This window comes from Ictidomys tridecemlineatus, chromosome Y, assembly GCF_052094955.1.
Source record: "Ictidomys tridecemlineatus isolate mIctTri1 chromosome Y, mIctTri1.hap1, whole genome shotgun sequence".
NCBI classification, from domain to species: Eukaryota; Metazoa; Chordata; class Mammalia; order Rodentia; family Sciuridae; genus Ictidomys; species Ictidomys tridecemlineatus.
Window position 1 is genome coordinate 4,345,737 of NC_135494.1, and position 22,165 is coordinate 4,367,901.

Here is a 22,165-nt window from a genome sequence, read left to right on the forward strand (position 1 = left end):
TGCAATATAGGGCTGGGGACGGGGCTCAGGGATCAAGGGTCCCCTAGTTCTATGAGAATCTGTATTCACCAGAATATGTTTGTGGTTATAGATGAAATTTAAAAATGATCTAGGGCCAAAATTCCTTCAGAATTTAAGAAAGTGTGAGCTGACAGAGAGACGCTAGTTTAGTGAAAACTTAATAATATAAACACACACACACAGAGGTTCAACATCCCTAAATCAAATTTCCAAAATCCAAATGCATCAAGATGTGACATGTTTTTGACCCCCAGCATGATGTCACTGATGGAAATTCCCAAACCAGGAAACACTGCTTTGTGCCTAAGATTATGAAAAATATCAAACAACACCAAGAATATAAGGTCTATGGGAAATATAACCCAGTGGCGTTGGTTTGTTGTTGTTGTTGGGCTATTTTTATTTTTATTCATTCATTATTTATCTTTTGGATTAGAGCTGGGCGCTGTCTGCAAGGAATCCCACTCTGTATATGCACCAAGTCCAGAACCCAAAAGAATCCAAAATGGGTAACATTCCTAGTCCTCGGAGTTTTCAATGCAGAATTCAACCAATGTTTGTGAATACAGCTAAGATTTTGTGCATGTAAAATGCTTCCAGAGAGACATGGGTTCTTACAGAACACGCCAATCATAAGTGGTGCTTTGAAAAGACAGACGCGGTGCAATCATCCCCTCCCTCACCGCACAGCGATCGGATTAGAGACTGGCCCCTCAGAGCTTTCCAAAGATAGACGGATACTTCATGATGGCAGCTCGCAAACCCATCCAATTTTACTCGGTGACCTTTCCTTAATCCACCTAAAGAGAATATTGTTGCAAAATTCTCGATTATTCGATTTATCTAAGAACTGTTAAAATCTGAATATTGGATGTGCATGTGCACAGATATGGATCTTCACGCTCAATGGAGGCCCAGAAGCAGATCCTTCAGGGTCCAGAGTCTATAATGGACTGTGATATGGACATCCATGCAAAGGGTCTACAAAGAAATACCCAGAGGAAGAGAAAACCTCGAATATACACCTACGAATCAATGAGAAAGTTAGTCCGGGGACACAGAAAAAGGATAGTTGAGCTAGTTACTAAAGGAAAATTGAAGACAATCTGAAATAGATTTAAATAAAGGGAAAATGGTAGATACCATTGAACGAGTCAGAAAAATGTCCCCCACGACACATCAGTCGAGATACTTTTCACCTAATATGTATTAATCCTTGTTGAACTTTTCTTCAGAAGATATAAACTGAAAGAAAACTGTCTCTATCTCTCGGAGGAATCATTGGATATAAAAAAATGGAAAAACTCAAGACAATTATAAATGAAATTCACCTGGGAATGTAGATCTAGACAATCTAAGTGGAATAGTGAAGAGAACCCACTTAATATGACATTAGCCATTTTTTCAATGGAATGGAATTAAATTAGTAACAATCTTCCATTGCATTATTTGAATTCATGAATAAAATAAAAAGAAAATCAGATAACAAACTGTAGATACCCTGGGAAATATATTTTGTCCATATTCAATCTCTTTCGACAACGGAAAGAAAATCTTTTCAAAAACTGAGCCGGGCACAGTGGAACACACCTGTGATCCCAGCATCTCGGGAGGCTGAGACAGGAGGATCACACATTGGAGGTTAGCCTCAGCATCTTTGCAAGGCGGCGAGCAACTCGGTGAGACCCTGTCTCTAAATAAATCAGGTCTCAAGAAGTGGGGAACAGTCAACAGAGGAGGCAACTTGAACTTAGAAAATTTGTGCTCTGTTTCCTCCAATGACCCCCCAAATGCCTACAGTTACGACCCAGTTAGCCCATATGGATGGATTAATCCACTGATAAGGTGAGACCTCTCAGGACCAATCATCTCACCTTGTCTCACACGTGAGCTTTGGGGTGACACCTCACTTCTAAACCATAACCTCTTACTTTTTCTACTATGCGCTCCAGGCCATGACCATCCTGCCCTCCCACCACAAGTGCCAAACAATGGGTTCACCCAATTTTTGACTCCAACTTTTCCCATTTATAGTCAAAGTAAACCTTCTTGCTTCATAAGTTAACTTCTTCAGGTATTTCACTATAGCATGCACGTGAAAAAGCACAACTGTACTTAGAAGAACCAAGTTTTAGCCTAACTGGGTGAAAAATATCTTTGGATCCCTACCTCACCCCATATACAAAAAAATTAAAAAAATAGCTAAAAATAAGGCCCAAAAAAATACCCAGGAGAAGAGTTTTGTGATTTGGAGGTAGAAGAGGATTTCTTGACTAGGCATTACTTAGGGAAAGACGTAAGGAAGAAAAAAATAGTGTAGGTGGATTCTTGCTACAGACAAAGGATTTTTGTTGTTGTTGATCTATGCAGAAGTTGGGATGACGGACAGGTGACAGACAGAGATGATATTCACAATGTGTCAAATGCTCAGGGGCCAAATGGCTTCAAAAAGCTTGTTTGTTGGAAATGCTCTTTGTTTGCATGGCTGTGGCTGGGATACAGCAGAGGCAATGACCATCCTGTACATGCCCATGTCTCCTGCATGTCCCCAATTACATCCTCTGCACGGTCAGCCTGAATGGTCCTTCAGGCTGCTCGGTGGGCTCCAATATCACCATGACAACAGGTAGCCCCCCAAATCCCTGCCCAAGTGGGCATCTCCCCATCCACAGCTAACAGGGTTCTAAATAATAGTGATTTTTAAGACAGAATGAAAATAATAATAATTCTGTTTCTCAACAGCACAGAGAGAACAGAAAGCTTCCCTTCCTAAGGAAAAAGGAGGCCAATGTCATCACAGGAGCTGGGGTTTGTGCAAATTGAACATATAATGAGGGTCCAGTATACATCCGGTGCTCCTTCAGTGCTTAACCACTGAGCCCCATCCCCAGACTTTTTCTTTTTTTATTTAGAGACAGAGTCTCACTGAGTTGTTTAGTGCCTCACTAAATTGCGGAGGCTGGCCTCCAACTTGTGATCCTCCTGCCTCAGCCTCCCAAGTGGCTGGGACACGGCGCCTGGTTCTCACGCACGGTCCATAAGTCACACCAGCTTGATTCTCCTGTCTCTTGTGTAAACCTCGCAACCATGACATCAATTGTGTAGGAAAAACATATTAAACCTGTCAATTATGTCCATTTTCCAGTAAAATGCGAAAAACAAATATAAAGCATCAATTCAAACACTTTTTTTAAAAAAATCAGAGACGTTTATCTTAAAAGCACAAAAATAAGAGCCTGTTTTTCTCAATAAATCATCAAGAACATGCAGAATATGTCACCAATTCCGTGTTAATAAGCACTGGTTAATTGTGCTTGTGCTGGTGGGAGACTTTATTTGCGTGGTGCAATGTGTGTGTGTGTGTGTGTGTGTGTGTGTGTGTGTGTGTGTGTGTGTTTGGTGCCGAACGATAAATCCAGAGCTCCACACATGCTAGGCAGCTTCTCTGTCCCTGACCAGCCCCTCTCCCCATCCTGCACATGCCTTGCTTTGAGACACTGGCTGAGCAGACTCCTCCTCTGAGCAGAGAACCCACTGGTCACCGGGTCTCTCACTGGGACAGTTGGAAAGGAGCCTCCGTCCACTCAAGCCATGAGCCCTCGGTGGCCGGCGATGGAGCAGGCAGGGGGCCAAGCCAAGGTAAGGGCAGTTGCATCCCATGAAACCATCCAGACGGCTGCGTAAGCCAGACGGAGAGGTGAGCAGATCACAGGAGTCCGTGACGTTAATGTCCACGGGCAAATCAAGGCTGTCACTGCTGAATCCACTGCTCCAGACTCCAGACTCCACTGTCAGGATGATGGATCATGCACAGGGTCAGCAGATCAACAGACGCCAATGCCTCACCCCATCTGAGGCATTTAGCAAAGGGTCAGGAACGGTCACTCCTCCCCTGACCGCTCCTCTGCCCCTTGGAGACCTCTTGCAGTTTGGTCCCAAATACGCTTCACTGTCTTACAAAAAAAAAAAAAAAATACCAGAAACAACAAAGTGCTCAGGTTTCCTTCTCCTTCTAGAGATTCCGACAGTCTCTTCCCAGGCTCCCTGGATCCTGGACCTGATGATATTTAAACCTAGATGCTCCTGGGTTGAGGGGGTCCATACTGGACATTGAGAGGTCTTTAGCACTGCAAGGAGCTCATCGTGTGCATTTAGTGTTTCCGTATGTTGTGCGTGTGGTACTTTGGGATTGAACCTCATACATTCTAGGCACTTGCTGTACCACCGAGCTGCACCCTCAACCCTTTCTAAAATTTCATTTGGAGGAAGGATCTCACTATGTTGCTGAGGCTGGCCTCCAACTTGCGATCCTCTTGCCTCAGCCTCCGAGTCACTTGGATCATAAGCGTGCACCACTGCGTTCAGCAAAAGCCTACAACTGATTCCTGATTATCTCAAGGAGAACAGAGGCCAATGCTTGACGTCATACCTAAACAGACTTCACCCCACTTTGCTCCTATTTCAACAGAACCAAGGTGGATAAGGGGGCCGTGGGCTGGGACCTTGGTTCCCAGTAAGATCATGGTCAGGATTTCAACTCTCAAGAGGGGGGGTGTTGGGCTGGGGATGTGGCTCAAGCGGTGGCGCGCTCGCCTGGCATGCGTGCGGCCCGGGTTCGATCCTCAGCACCACATACCAACAAAGATGTTGTGTCCGCCGAGAACTAAAAAATAAATATTAAAAATTCTCTCTCTCTCTCTCTCTCTCTCTCTCTCTCTCTCTCTCTCTCTCTCTCTCTCTCTCTCTCTCCTCTCTCACTCTCTCTTTATTTAAAAAAAAAGAGGGGGGTGCCCCATCCACCAATTTTTTCTTCTGCAATGGTAACCCACCACCTCCCAATGATGGTACCGTCATCACCACCATCGTCACTATCATCTCCTTGAGCAGCAGCATCACCACCATCACTAGGACCATCATCAATATCATCCCAACCACCACCATCACCACCATCACCATAACCACTATCATCATCACCATCATCACCACCATCATCACCACCATCACTAGGACCATCATCATCACCTTCATCATCATCATCACCACCACCACCATCATCACCACCACCATCACCACCACCACCATCACCAACACCTTGATCACCACCACCACCATCATCACCACCATCACCACCATCACCATCACCACCATCACAAACACCTTGATCACCACCATTGTCATCACCATCACCACCATCACCACCATCACCATCATCACCATCACCTCCACCATCACTAGGACCATCATCATCATCATCACCACCATCACTAGGACCACCATCAATATCATCACAACCACCACCATCACCATCATCATAACCATCACCATCATCACCATCGCCACCATCATCATTACCACCATCATTTAGAGATAGTGATAACCATCACCACCATCACCACCATCACCACCATCACCACCATCACTAGGACCATCATCACCATCATCATCACCATCACCATCGTCACTGTCACCACCATCATCACCACCACCATCATCATCACCATCACCACTATCACCACCACCACCACCACCACCACCATCATCATCATCACCATCATCATCACCACCATCACCACCATCACCATCACCATCATCACCACTACCATCATCATCATCACCACCACCACCATCATCATCACCATCACCATGACCACCATCACCACCGCCATCATAACCACCATCACCACCATCATCACCACCATCACCACCACCATCACCATGATCTCCATCTCCATTTGAATTTAATGGTGTAAACAAAGGGTGGGAAAATCATGGTGGAACCCGTTACTTTTGCACACTTGCAGAGTGTGGTCCTCACAAGGGGCCGGCTAGGCAGCAGGCAGCCCTACAGTGTGGACCCTGGAAGCCATGGTCCAGGAAGACCTTTACTCTCTGTGGAGTCTCTGCTTACAACCTCTCCTTCCCAATTACTGAGATCTTGTTTCTGTACATGAACTTATTTCCAATGGAAGCCCAATGCACACTATTCCCTTCTGTAAATATAACGCCTCTCACCTAAATTTAGTTATTCATTATTCATTTTAAATATCTATTTTTAGTCGTAGTGGGACACCATACCTTTTCATTTATTTATTTTTATGTGGTGCTGAGGATCAAACTCAGGGCCTTGTACTTGCTAGGTGAGCACTCACCGCTGAGCCACAGCCCCAGCCCCTCAGCTACTTTTATTGATCTGTTACTATCCTCATCAGAGCTCATGCTGAAAGCCAATCCTTAGCCATAAAACTCTAGGCACATTTTTTTTTTAAATCATTCCTTTAAAAAAGATTGCAACGTTAGGACTGTGGTTCAGTGGTAGTGCACTTTCCTGGCATGTGTGAGCCACTGGGTTCAATTCTCAGCACCACGTATAAACAAATAAAATAAAGACCTATTAACAATTAAGAAAAAATAAATAAATGGGATTGCAGGAGGTGCAACTCTGGGTTTGATCCTCAGCACTGCATATAAATTTTTTTTAAAAAAAGTAAAAGATCCATTTACAACTAAAAAAAATACTTTTTAAAAAAGGAATTGTTTTTATTTTTATTTTTATATTTTTTTGTCTTGAGATGCATTGCCAAAAAGCTAGGTATCGATTTATTAAAATACTTGCCAATGATGGCGACGTGCCCGTCCTCTTCGGCAGTAAACAGCTTCTCATTGTGTCTTGGCTAACAGGAGGAGATGAAGTCATGTTTCGTTTCATTCAATTCAATTGACTTCCCATAGGAACCCGCAAAGGGAACCATCAGCAAGACTCAGCTCCTCATTGTGGGTCGCCATTTTGAGTGATTTTGTAGTTAAAGATTTAACTGCTCCTGGTTTTACTTTTCTGATTTGGACCACAGCACTTTTGAGAGTTGTGGGGTGAACTGACGGACAGCAGATGCTCAGGCATCGGCATAAAGCCTCACCTTCAGAAATGTCACCAGATAAAACCCAACTAACACCATCTTCATATCATCACCATCAAAGCCACATCCCCATCGACAGTATCATCACAACCATCCTCACCCTCATTACCACCCAACCCTGCCATCACAATAACTATCATCACTGCCATGAAAATTATCTCTGCCACCACCATCATCATCATCATCACCATCATCACCACCAACATCACCTCCACCACCATCATCACCCCCATCATCATGATGCCCACCACCATGATCATCACCACCATCTCCTTCTCCATCACCACCACCACCATCATTATCACCACCATCATCACCATCATCACCACCAACATCATCTCCACCACCATCATCACCTCCATCATCATGATGCCCGCCCACAATGATAATCACTACCATCTCCATCTTCATCACCACCACCATCATCATCATTATCATCATCATCATCATCATTAATATCACCAGCATAAATAGCATTATCATCTCCATCACCAATATCTCCATCACGATCACCACTACTATTCACAATAACCATCACCATCATCATCACCACCAACATCATCTTCACCACCGTCATCATGATGCCCACCATCATCATGATAATCACCACCATCTCCATCTCTATCTCCATCACCACCACCATTATGACCATCATCACCATCATTATCATCTCCATCACCAATATCTCCATCACGATCACCACTACTATTCACAATAACCATCACCATCATCATCACCACCAACATCATCTTCACCACCGTCATCATGATGCCCACCATCATCATGATAATCACCACCATCTCCATCTCTATCTCCATCACCACCACCATTATGACCATCATCACCATCATTATCATCTCCATCACCAATATCTCCATCACGATCACCACTACTATTCACAATAACCATCACCATCATCATCACCACCAACATCATCTTCACCACCGTCATCATGATGCCCACCATCATCATGATAATCACCACCATCTCCATCTCTATCTCCATCACCACCACCATTATGACCATCATCACCATCATTATCATCTCCATCACCAATATCTCCATCATGATTACCATCACCACCACCATGATCACAATAACTATCACCATTATCATCCCCACCAATATCATCTTCACCACCATCATCACCCTCATCATCATGAAGTCCACCACCATCTCCATCTCAATCTCCATCACCACCACCATCATCATTATCATCATCATCAATATCACCATCATCATATTATCTGGTCACCATCATCATCACCATCATCATCACCATCATCAATATCATTATCATCTCTATCACCAATATCACCACCACCACCATCATCACCATAACCATCACCATCATCATCACCCCATTATCATGATGTCCATCACCATCATTATAATCATCTTCATCAACATCTCCATCATCATCGTCATCATTATCACCTGATCACCATCACCAGCACCACCATTATCATCTCTATCACCAACATCTCCCTCCCTATCGTCACCCATTTGTCATCAAAATTCATCATCATCACTGCCATCACCACTATCATCATCATCATCTCCATCACCAGTACCACCCTCATAATGATCATCACCACCACCACCATCATCATCACCTCCATCAACATCATGATCATCACCACCATCATCACCTCCATCAACATCATGATCATCACCACCATCATCACCTCCATCAACATCATCATCTGTGACCACCACCATCTTCATCTTCAAAATCATCATTATCCCCACCACCATCTTCAATTCCATCACCATCATCACCACTGTCATCAAAAATCATCATCGATACCATCATCATCATCATCTATTACGATGATGTCATTCACTTATGAGTTGATTGTACCCTTTGGCCCATGGCTTGTTCGTAGTTGTTTAATTTGATGAGATTTTAAAGATCTAGAGCTGACGATCCCTTGTTGCACATTCCTCAATCTCCGCACCCACAGGTTTGCTGCTCACCTACGTCATCTCCACCCTCATTCTAGAAAGTCACCTTGCCCCATGCTCTATGGCCCATTGCTTCTTCAATTGGCATCATCTTTTTCTTTCAGGTGATTTCCAGTGACAGAAAGGAGTAGTCTCCTTATTTGTTCTAATTAATCCCACCTGACAGTGGACTGCTCTTGGACATGTCCTGTGGGGACCTGGTAGGAGCCACGTGAGAACTATCTCCACTTGATTGACAGCAACAGCTCTCTGGCATTGACCTTCTGCACCGGCCCTTGATGTGCACCTGTTAACCAGACGATCCCTCACGACTTCAGACAGTATCCCTTCCCAATCAGGGGTCAGGAAACGTTTTCTATAAAGGGCAGACGTAGGACATACTCTAGGTTTTGAGGGTTATATGGTCCCCGATGCAACTCGTGAGCCATTACAGGGTTAAAATAGCCCTGGACAATACACACATGAGATGTCACTGTTTTTCCTTAAAGTCTTTTGTAAAAATATACAGCAACGGGAGAGGGAGTTCACGGCTTATACCCCGCACCTTGTTCCAGGAGGGGATCATATCCCCTTCCAGATGGATGCTGGACCTCGTTGGGCTTCTTGGGTTTCATTCATCCCACCCGTCGATACTCTCTCGACTTCAGCAGGTCCCCAGGGCACAGCACTGTGCCATTAGCTGAACACAAGCAGCGGCTGCCCTTCAGCTGCTCAGCCGAGCACACACTCCCCATGCACAGCTCCTCCGTTCCTTAAGGGAGGCTCAGCCGGGAAATCAATACGAGCTCAGCCCCACGGCCTTCATTGGGGATAAGGCTGTTTTCTCCATCTGCAATTCTCCCCGCACACAATCACTAGGTCCAAGACGATCCTTCACCTTTCCCCTTAGTCCATTCCCACCCAGACTCTGGCAGGCAGGGGCCTAACAGATGTTTCCATCTCTCTCCAACTGGCTACATCATCACATTGGTCACAGTCCACGGTGCTAACCACTGCCTGCCCATCTCCTCCAATAGGCTTGTCAGAAGATGCACCCGCATCAGCAAAGGGGCTGCCATTGTGCTACTCTGCAGCTCACACAGAAGGACATTTTTCATGGTGGAGGAAGAGGAGGAGAACAGGGTTCCATAAATCCTTCAAGGCTCTGGCTCCAATCACTTAAAACTTTCTTCCAACTCCTTCCTACAAGGTGCTACTACCTACCAGAACCATCAAGCCAGAGATCAAGCTATTAAGGTTTCCTTTGCAAAAGCTCATGGTTGAAAGGTCGACCCCAAATGCAGCAATGAAGTAGGAAAGTGACTAGATCATGAGGTTCTGACCTCATAAGTGGATTAATGCATTGATATGGATTAATCTGTTGATATGGATTAATGCATTGATGTGGATTAATGCATTAGTGTAGATTAATCCATTAATGTGGATTAATCCATTAATGTGGATTAATCCACTAATGTCTATGGATTAATCCATTAATGTGAATTAATCCGTTGATATAGGTTAATCCATTGATATGGATTAATGCATTAATGTGGATTGATCCATTTATGTGGATTAATCCATTGGTGTGGATTAATCCACTGATATGGATTAATCCATTAATATATATTAATCCACTGATATTAATCCATTAATATGGATTAATCCATTGATATAGATTAATCCATTGATATGGATTAATGGACTTCAAAGAGAGTGGTGGAAACCATAGGCAGAGGGGCATGACCACAAGTAGGTCACATGTCTTGAAAGGTTATATGTTGTCTATGACCTTTTGCCCTTCTTCCTATTCCTGGATGCCCTGAGATGAGCAGCTGTGCTGTGATACATCCCTCCGCCATGATGCTCTGCCTCGGGACAGGCCCACAGGGAGGAGACCAAGCCAGGATGAACTGAAATCTGTGACCCTGTGAGCCCAGACAAACCTTTCTTCCGTGAGTTGATTTTTTTTCCTCCTCAGGCATTTCAACATGGCAACAGGAAACTGACTTATACAGAAACGACAGCAGAAATCCTAAGAAAAACGCATTGAACCCAGCACAACGCTAATGGTGCACAGTGTTGGATTTAGATGACTGCACAAGAAGGGAGACTGGTTTCTACGACCCAGTGAGCAGCTGGCAGCCTCCTGGGTGTCCTGCATCGTTCCTTGACCCCTCCACCAGGAGGTCCGGCATTGCCCTGAAGCCCGACATTTCACCCCACTGACAACTTCGACCGCAATTTGCACAAGCTCATTTTTCTCTTCCCCAAGACGGACTCTGAATTGACTCATGCTTCAGTAAACCCACCCTTGAGCGAGAACTGGTAGACGAGAGGCAGGCACAGCGGGGGGACGCGGTGTTAAACAGCCTCACGGATTCGAGGTCATGATTTCCATCTGCAGATGCGGCGCTCGCTGGCTCTCCTGTCCCCCGTGACCTCGACCCGGGAGAGCAGCTCTCAACGCAGAGCGGCCCGGATAACGGTCTAATGAAGATGCCCTGATCCCCCGCACGCTCTCATTATGTCCTCAGTAGAAGCCACCGCGAGGTCTGGGTACTTACTAAACAGTGACATCGGGTCCCAAGCCATCCTTCTCATTTCCTAACTTCTAACTGAAAGAGACACCTGGGTAAGGTCCACCCTCCAAACTCATTTCCTGCACCGTCCCATACATCCGTTTCTTCCCCGTGTCCTGGAAATTGGGACCAGGGGTCTAGACACACAAGGCAAGGGCTCTACTACTGACCCACATGCCCAGGCTCTGTAAAAACTCTATTTGGAGACAGGATCCCGCTCAGTTGCCGAGGCTGGCCTCAACCTTACCATCCTCCTGCCTCAACCTCCCAAGTAGCTGGGATGACAACTGTGTGCGTTGGTGACATTAGCGTTCCATTTTCCTTTAGGGGACTGCCTCATCCTCATCTACCCTGAGCTAGATCGTGGTGGACTTACCCAGTCCCCTCTCCATGCAGGACTGGGCAGCGAACTCACGTCCAACAGTCTCTTTTCTCTGGAAACTGACCTTGGTTGAGTTGCCATGTGACCCCAAGTGCACCAATGGGCAGCCTTCCCTTTGCGGGCTCGGGGATGATGTCGTAAAGGAACACAGGTGACCGTCTGGATCACCAGCTGGACACAGTCTCTCAGAGAAAGCCCACGGAGAGCGAGAGAGATGGACCAACTCAGGTGACCAAGGGCAATGACGGGACGTCTGGGCTCCATGTTGAAGTCACAGAGACTCCAGGACACTGAGGAAGTTGGTGGAATGAACATTTTCTTTCCCCTTCTATGAATTTGACCCAAGTTCCCTCCGCGGGCTACCAAACCGTTCAAAGTAGTGACACTTAATAGGTCAGTCCCCACATGATGCTGATGGGAATGGTTTGAAGGTAGAATCTCTGTGTTACGAGTCGAGGCTCAACCTTCTCTGGGTCTTCTACTCTGAGTCCTGCCCATGAAGCACCAGTGTAGACCACAGTTGGGGTCCCCACTGAAATTTCAGTGATTGAGAAAGACATGGGGTGTCCCCCCCAAAGCTCATATGTGAGTCAGTACAAGAATGTCCAGAGGTGAAAGGATTGGGTTATTGGAGGTGTGATATCATTAGTGGATTAATCCACTTGAATGAACTCACTGGGTGGAGACTGCAGCAGGTGGGGTGTGGATGAAGGAGGGGGTCTCTGGGCTGTGCCTTTGGGGTCTCTGTCCTGTCCCTGGTGGGCAGAGCTCTCTCTGCTCCCTGGTGTAACCTAATAGTGGATTAATCCACTTGAATGGACCAAGTGGGTGGTGACTGCAGCAGGTGAGGTGTGGCTGGAGGAGGGGGTCCCTGGGCTGTGCCTTGGGGTCTCTGTCCTGTCCCTGGTGGGCAGAGCTCTCTCTGCTCCCTGGTGCCCTGTCCTGAGCTGCTCTCCTCCTCCAGGCCTTGCCGCCATATTGTGAAATGATTGGGTTGTGAGAGGTGTAGACTAATAGTGGATTAATCCACTTTGATGCACTCACTGGGTGGTGACTGCAGCAGGTGGGGGGTGGCTGGAGGAGGGGGTCCCTGGGCTGTGCCTTTGGGGTCTCTGTCCTGTCCCTGGTGGGCAGAGCTCTCTCTGCTCCCTGGTGCCCTGTCCTGAGCGGCTCTCCTCCTCCAGGCCCTGCCGCCATCTTGTTCTGCTCCCCTTGGGCCAGAGCCATGGAGTCGGCCACCAGGGACTGGACCTCGGACACCGTGAGTCCAAATAAATGTCCCACAGGTTAGAATCAGGCCTAGAACCTGGCCACATTTTAGGGGGAGGGTTATTCCACACGAGCAATGTCCCTTAGTTGGAAAAAGCCCACCTTGGGGAGCCACCAACCAAACCCATCCCCCAGGATGGATTATAGTCATAGAACACGTCACCCCAACTGGGTGCAATCAAGCCATGGGACTTTGCATCATAGCTGCTCACGTCTCTTCAATCCAGAGGAAGCTTTTTCCGCAGATAAACTTTGTTCTTATCCAAACTATGAGATTTTGCTAATTTTGGGGTGAGGGGAGGGAGAATGGTTCCCTCTCCAAGTCACTGAGGCTGGCCTCGACCTTGCCATCCTCCTTCCTCAGCCTCCGGAGTGGCTGAGATTACCCGGAGGCACCACCGCGTCCTGATGTTGAGCTCAGCTGATGGATACACGTTAGTTCCACCCACAACCTTCTTTTCCTGCTGCTGCTTAAGATCATTACTGAAATCACAGCATTCCAAGGCCAGGGGCCATCAAAGGTGACCTTCACAGGTTTCAAGACCTCTGCACACCCTCCCAGGACTAGTGTTTCGCTGGCATTTTTCAGAATTAGGGATTTCTGAGTCGAATGTAAGCTCCGCATGCATGGCACAGAATAGCTGCTAGGAAATATCTTGGGTGGTGAAGTTAAATCAACCCTGTTCCTTGTTATCATGAGAACCGCCCCACCCACCCATGTCCCATCCATCTGTTCCACCGAGCACCCCAGATTTCCCACTCTTTCTCTGGCCCAGTGTGGGTCCCTGAGCCAACCGGCCAATCAAAACTCTTCCATGTGGGTCAGGAGGCTGAGGAAGGAGGACAGCCAGTTCAAGGCCAGCCTCCGCAATTGAGCGAGGCACTAAGCAATTTAGCAAGATCCTGATCCTAAATAAAATGCAAAAAAATGGCCGGGGATGTGGCTCAGAGGTTAAGAACCCCTGGGTTCAACCACCAGTTCACAAAACAAACTCATTCTTTCCTGGAATTTTTATAATGGAATTAAAAAAACTGTGTCCCCCCACTTGGGCAGCTGAGAACCACAGAATCTAACGCTCGGCTCCTGTAGGGCAGAGGCTCAACCCACCCTCAAAGGAGAGAAGCCAAGAACCAGGCAGGAAGACGTGGGGTGTTTTTGAATTTCTTGGTTCCAGTCTCATCTTGGTTAAGCCACACCCTAACATTCCCGAATCTGGATTCTCTAAATTTGCAATGAATTGTGCTTTACTCAGCTTGTTCATTGCTGTGACAAAAAGACACAAGCAAAACAACTTTAGATGAAGAAAAATTTATTTGGGCTCATGGTGTCCGAGGTCCAGTCCCTGGTGGCCGACTCCATGGCTCTGGCCCAAGGGGAGCAGAACAAGATGGCGGCAGGGCCTGGAGGAGGAGAGCCGCTCAGGACAGGGCACCAGGGAGCAGAGAGAGCTCTGCCCACCAGGGACAGGACAGAGACCCCCAAGGCACAGCCCAGGGACCCCCTCCTGCAGCCACACCCCACCTGCTGCAGTCACCACCCAGTGAGTCCATCCAAGTGGATTAATCCACTATGAGTCTACACCCAGTGAGTCCATCCAAGTGGATTAATCCACTATGAGTCTACACCAGAAAGCAGAGAGAGCTCTGCTCACCAGGGACAGGAGAGAGACCCCGAAGGCACAGCCCAGGGACCCTCTCCTCCAGCCACACCCCACCTGCTACAGTCACCACCCAGTGAGTCCATCCAAGTGGATTAATCCACTGATCAGGTTAAGTGTCTCATAACCTGATTATTTCACCTGTGGACATTCTTGCATGGTCTCACCAAGAGCTTTTGGGTGACACCTCATATCCAAACCCTAACAAGTCACAGCAAACAAGGGCCTTCAGGGTATGGCTCAGCCAGGTGGACACCCCATCCACTTCTCTGGAAAACACTTTTCCCCTAAATGACCATGGAGCCCCGTCCCCAGCCCTATTTTGCATTTCATTGAGAGACAGGGTCTCCCTGAGTTGCTTACGGCCTCGCTTTGGTGGAGGCTGGCTTTGAACCTGCAATCCTCCTGCCTCAGCCTCCCAAACTGTGGGATTACTGGTGTGAACCACCGCGCTAGGTATATTCCCTTTTTCCTTTTAACTCTGATTCTAAACAAAGCCACGAGTCCTCAATGAAATGAAGAAGTCCCCATAGATGACATGTCTGCCTTCATCGACCTCTTGATTGACAGTCACGGTGAGCTCCAATGTCACCCGTCCTTTATGAACTCACAAGGGACTTATTCTTCTCAGACTTTCGGAGCTTGGCTAATCAAACGTCCAAGCCGTCCTCTGCATCCCTGCCCCCATGGGGTCACTCTTCTGTCCCCCACACCCTGAGCGGATCCTGGCTAAATCCCTTCTCTTGTTAACAGCGGTGTTCACACGCGCCCCTCGGTACCCCGTGGGGCTGACGCACTGTGACCTTCTCCGCACAACTATCAGAAGGTTAAATATGCGACTCTAAGCTAATCAGTCCGTCTGCCCCTTGGCCCCCAAAGAGAAATGAATCATCTGCGAAAACATGAATAACCTCTCAACGTCCAGAAGGTAGGAATTCGTTAAAATTGGTGATTTCAAGAATCGAGCCTCAGTTAAGTAGGTCCTAGTTTTGGCCAGTGAACACCCCCTTCCGCAAGACCCGCTTTAGTTTGAAGGGTTGTTGGTACAATCATTCTGTTTTGGAAGAAAAAAATGGAGTACATGGGTTATGAGAGTCTTAATCCAGTAAGTGGATTAATCCACTGATGTGGATTAACTCAAGTGCACAAGTCGCGTAGGGCAGGAGGAGGTGGGCCACTGATCTGTGCCTTTGGGGTTCATGTTTTCCCTGTGGTGAGAAGACAAAGACCTCTCTGTCTCCTGGTGGCCACGTCCTGAGCATCTTTTCCCTTCCGCCATGACGCTCTGCCTCACCTTGGACCCAGAGCCATGCAGTCCGCCATCTTTGAACTGAGACCTCTGAAACTCTGAGCCTCAAAAAGAACTTTTCTCCTCTAAAAAGGGTGCTTTTCAGGTCTTTTGCTCACAGGAGCAAGAAAAGTTGATTGGGTATTGATTGATTGATTGATCGACAGACTGTGTGTTTTTTTTGGGGGGGGATGGGTGTCTGTCTGTGTGTGTGAATATTCTGGCTCTGAACTCCCACCAGCCAAAGTCCACGATTCACATAGTTTGGGGAAACCCATTCGTCTTCTTGGGCCCCTGTTAGATTTCCAATTCCCGGGTCGGGACCGTACGCGCACATGGCCCCGCGCAGTGGAGAGCGCCCAGCGAGCAGAACCGGGTTTTGCATTAACTACAAATCGCTTTTCCACGAGGTCACATCCTCCTGCCTTTTTTAAAACAATTCCCCCCAGCTCCAAGGCCTTGTTGAATCCGAGAGCAACGGCCGGAAGGTTCTGGGTCTCCGTCAGCTGGAGGTGGACACGGGGTCCTCTAACCAGAGAGGCTCCTGGCTTTTCTCGCTGGGTGTCCTGCTGGGTCCAAGGTGGTCTGGGCAGAGAGACACCAGGGCTTCCAGGGTCAGCTCTCTGAGCCCCGAGTCACATTCAGACCTGGTCACTGAGCGTCTGTCATCGTGACAAGGGCGAGAAGCCACAGAGGACTCACAGCACAAGGGACGGTCCTCTCGATTGTCCCTGTGGGTCATTCTTGGTGACACCCGGGACCCACAACCTGGCTTTCCTGTAGCCTGGGGACACTCGCTTCCCAGCATCGCGATGGGGAAAGAACCGCAGCACTCAAGCAACGGACGTCGGGTACCAGGGAGGGACAGTGTCCAGGGACGTGGACGCTAGACCTCCCACCAGATATTTCCCAGAGACAGTGGGGAAAACGGACCCTCCGTGGGAGAACCCAAGGATGAGATGGAGACCAATGCGTCACGAGGCCCATGAGTTAACTCCTGAGGCTCCAAGAAGATCTCCATCGATTTTACCTTCTCTTTCCCGAGAAATGGCGCACAGAAAAAAAATGAATAAATAACGGGGGAACGCGTTTTCAGAGAAAATGTGAATTTCAAACACAAGGATAATAATGTCCTTAACGCTACTATAGATTCATCTCTTCCCCGATGACTCAGGGTTAGCACAGAACATTCTAGGCTCATGCTAATTAGCACCGGTCATGAAAGCCTGTAAACCATTCTTGGAAACCAACACATGAAAATAATTACAGTCATTAATTACACTTTGGCTGGTCCATCGGTGACTCAGTAAATGTGCATGAGACCTGGGATACGTGGCTATAATGACTACGCCCTGCATCGGAAACGTAGTTAAGCAGAAAGGTTGGAGGAACATCCGCATGGACAGGCCATAAGAGAGGCACTTACCGTCTTCTGTGGGCACGTAGATGTTCAAGTAGAGGCAATCTTCGTTTTGGTCTTGGACGTACGTCATCAAAGTATCCAGGTTGGCTGTAAACCATATTGGGAGCATGTCGTGCAGGAGAGACCTCTCGTCCAGGTGTTGAGGGCACACGGCGGCGAACTGAGTGGCATTCCGGACACCGGTCCAGGAGGAAGGGGGTTCTGGGGGCTGGAACCGCCTCTCCCCCGTGGGAGGCGAGGCATAGGGGACCCCCAAGTATTGCTCCACGGGACCCAAAATCTCATTGGGCAACGGTGTTCTTAGCCCCCGGATTTTGCCGTAGTTGGTGTTGACCACGGGGTACTGGGCTTGGCTGTCGATGAGCGTGAACTTGATGGCGAGGGCGGTGATCCACAGCAGGACATTGGAGTTGAGCATGACGCAGACCGGGGTGAAGAACAACGGGAGCCATAACAATCCCTTGGGCCTCGACATGGCTCACGGGCACATCCGCAGGGTGTCCAAGGGACAGGTGTCCAGGGAGAGAGAGTGACGACGGGACGCCAGTTGGGGAGAGAGGGATTGGCGGGGAGTCAAGGACCCAGGAGAGGCCACACCAGGAGAGGCCACCTCACTCACGGCTCTTGGAGAAGCCCAAGGTTAGGAAAAAACATGGCGGACGTGTTGGGTGCCCATCGCCAGGGGCCAAGGATCCTCTAATCCTGCAGCCCGATTTCCACAGGGGGGACGCTGTCCAGGGAAATGGTGACCATCCAACAAGAATTCCTTACAAAGACTCCAAAGCCACCTAAAAAAGAGAGAAAGTAGAGAAGGTTAAAGAAAGGAGGCTGTGAGCCTCTACCCTTGGTTGGCTCTGCCAGGCAACCCACAGGGTCCTTGTCGGAAATTCTTATTTGGTGAGAATCAGCTCAGAGCAGATTCCCCAAGTGGAGATTAGCAACAAGGTCACTGGCCTTCACGGTGACACCCATCCCGTCTGCTGGACGCGAGCCCCAAACGCAAGCCGTGAACGCAACACGTCATCGTCGAAGGAGCAAAGAAATCCCTCAACGTTAAGAAAGGACCCGCACCCCAAGGTCCAGTGGGTGGACTGGTGCCCAACGTTCCTCCAGTGTTTAAGGGAATATCTCTTCGCGGGTCTCTCCAAGTGTCTCCACTGTGGGGAGAAATGGGAGAATACACCCAGAGCCATCGGGCGCCATGACATGTGGCTATTGATGAGATGTCACAAAAGGGTACATCACGTCATGCGGATCTGAATGCTCCTTGGGGTACTTAGTGGCAGACCCACATGGACATCCCATCTCACCTCCCTGGATCGGAGCTTCTTTGGACGTCGCTAAACAAGATGGCGCATCCCAAGAGCATGCCAAGGTCTGGTGGCTGGGAGATGCCATTGGTCAGAGGGTTGACCCCTGCATCCCGATTTCTGGGGACGTCAATGTGTGCTCAGAGGGTTTAATTCTTCATACTGCACACACTGCCAAGAACAGAGGGTGGATTTGGATGACATTCATGGTGAGCTCTGAAGAAGCCGTGAAAAAACATGGCGGACATGTTGGGTGCCCATCGCACCCGCTTCCTTCGTCTGGACCTGGATAATTTGATCACCTCATTCTTAAGACAGTTGATGAGGTTGTGCACCAGTGAATTGTACAGTAAATGGAAATGGTGTCTTACAGATGGAAAACGGCTCATTAATTTTTGCAAGAAGTACCTGCATGTATGAGTGGGTACATACAGATATATATTTGGGGGGGTTCTAGAAATTGAAATCTGAGGTACTTTTCCACCGAGTTACCTCCCCAATTCCTTTTGAGATGAGATCTCACAAAGTAGCGGAGGCTGACCTCCAACTTGCGATCCTCCCGCCTTGGCCTCCCGGGTGACTGGGATGATTGGCGTGAGCCACCACGCCCAACTAAATAGCATTCGTTGAGAACTTCACCCTGGGGATAGGGTGATTGCATGGGTGTCTGCCATCCGAGACCTGGTTAATTGGAGTTGAATTGGGTGGGTGGATTTGTCGCAGGACTTTCAAGCTCACTCGAAGAAGAATTCTGCACCCTCTACTTTAGTTCTGCCAGTCAACGTGGATGAGGATACCAGAGGGTACATGTTGCTCAGGTTGGGTCATAGTTACACTCCACCCTTGAACCGGAATGGCCAAGTCATCCTGGGAGCTCGGGAGGCTGAGGCAGGAGGATCACGAGGTCAAAGCCAGCCTCCGCCAAAGCGAGGCCCTAAGCCACTCAGGGAGACCCTGTCTCTAAATAAAATGCAAAATAGGGCTGGGGACGGGGCTCAGTGGTCGAGTGCAGTCCCTGAGTTCAATCCCTGGTACAGGTTACAAAAACAAAGAGTTATGTGAATTTGTTCTCTTCATCTCTCAAAATAGCTTCCAATACTCTATTAAACCTTCTCTTCATGATGACGTGAGATGAAACTCTGCCTAAATGACGGGGTGAAGTGTGCCGAGCGCGCCAGGCATTGTGCATGAGGGTCGTTATTAAGTAAGAAAAGGTGACCTGAACGCAAGAAGAGCGGTACAGAACCAGTCCAGCTGATAGCCAAGAAAATTACTAAGCGAGTAACAGGAGGGTAGCATATAACTAGTGGATACACTGGACGAATGGATTCCTCATGTCCTGGGCCCAGTGGAGCAGGACGGTACAACCTATTAGCAGGGTACTCAGACTAATTAGCCAAGTGGCCTGTGCCACGTCCCTGAGTGCCTCGGGCTTTGTCTCCCTCAAGTGCAAAGTGACAATCTGGACCTTGGACCAAGAGACCTCTGAAGCCGATTTAGGTACGGAGACGCCCCAGATCCCAAAGACCTGTCCCGTTCCAAAGCTGCTGATGAAACAGAGGCGCCCGGGGACAGAGGGTCCTGCACTCAGATACAAGGCATCACCTCGGACACAGGATCCACGCTCAAGCAATGACAAGCTGGTCACCCCAAAAGAATCGGCGTACATTCTGCCCCACCGCCGTGGGCACGGGACACGTGAGTCCCAAGTCCCCGTAACCTGCCCTGGCAGGACACCGACGGCCCCCGTGGTCCTCAGCTTGAATCCACACACGGCGCCCAGAGAAATCTCACGGGTTTGTCCCCAGTTCCCAATCGCACCCGTCACGGAACCCGGTCCCTTCTGCTCACACCGCTCGGTGGATCTAGTGCGCGGGGGTTTGCAAGTGAATTTATCACACAGGCGCACGCACGTTCCATAGAGAAAGGGAACGTGGCTACGTTAGTGGGTTGCACACCCAAACGAACACCCAGATACATAGATATAGAAAGAGTCTGCTGCATTATACACTATTCTATGTGCACGTTATATATCATGTATACTCACTCATTATATCTGTGCATATTATATAGTCTTACATATGGGAGCCCCAAAGTGTGGTATCACAGTGGTTAGGATGATCTGTGTGCGTGTGAATATATGTGCACACCCACATACATATGCACACCTATATATGTATATTAAATACGACACACATGCGTGTATTATATATAGTGCACATATATGTACACAATACACCTAGAGTGTTCATACACATATGTGTGCATACAGGTGCGTATACCCATACATAGGTAGCGTGCATATATGTACACAAGTAATTAATCCTATTAGTTCATATACGCATACATAGACTTGAACGTAGTATATCCACATATGCAAATGCAAATCGCATACAGCAAGTTTCGATATATTACATATGTGTGTGTACACCTAAAGTGCAAATATAGGTGAATATAAAAACTAATCACACATACTGCATTGTACTATGTTAGGCGTACACCACATAAAGAAGCCCAAGAGCTTATTCTCATATTGGTTAATGTGTGTTTGCACATATAGGCACATGTGTGTACGCACATATGTACAAATGCATGCATACATGTATACGTGTACATGTGCCTGAGTATATACGCACATAGATACACGCAGAACCACTGCATATTTTTATATATTTGTACCATATAGACACACATACACATGCAAACACATACACACATACACACACGTACACGTACAACCACATGCATACACACATAAACACCACATGCATACACACACGCATACTCACCGCATGCATACACACACACATACACACCGCATGCATACACACACACATACACACCGCATGCATACACACACACGTACACACCGCATGCATACACACATAGACACCACATGTATACACACATACACAATCACACACATACACACATGTATACACACGCACATGCCGTATGTATACACATGTACACACATACACACATACACACCCATCACCTGTATACGCGTGGAATACCGTGAGGCAGGGGAGGGCGATGGTCAGACTGACCGTCTGCAGCCTAGACTCTAGCCTATAACGGAGAGGGGTCCCGACCTCCCACACCCCCACGTCCTCGTGGGGAGACAGACGCTGCGGTCACAGGTCTCAGCACAGATCCTACTGCAGGTGCCACCGCGTCGGTGGAGGAGACGCAGTGGACACCAGTGGGATGTGCCTGGTCAAACGCGCCCAGTCGGGTGCCCCTTCAGTCGCTCGCCCGTCTCCTCCCACCGTCTCCCGCCACAGTGGACGTTGCTGGCGGATCCGGGCATCGAGGGCCCTAATGATGCATGAACAAGTCCAGTAGCTGACCAGAGCCAGGGGACAGGG

The 22,165-nt window shown here is 48.1% G+C and overlaps 1 protein-coding gene across 7 annotated transcripts in view; it reads right to left on the reverse strand.

Annotated features, from left to right (window-relative positions):
• Nlgn4x (neuroligin 4 X-linked) overlaps positions 1 to 22,165 on the reverse strand; it is a 163,090-nt gene that overhangs the window by 93,401 nt on the left and 47,524 nt on the right. For all 7 annotated transcript variants that reach the window (XM_040286892.2, XM_040286891.2, XM_005335530.5 and 4 more), the window contains one exon: positions 17,488 to 18,272. In XM_040286892.2, the coding sequence (XP_040142826.1) occupies positions 17,488 to 17,959 (472 nt within the window). In that variant the 5' untranslated portion in view covers positions 17,960 to 18,272. The remainder of the gene's footprint in view (positions 1 to 17,487; positions 18,273 to 22,165) is intronic.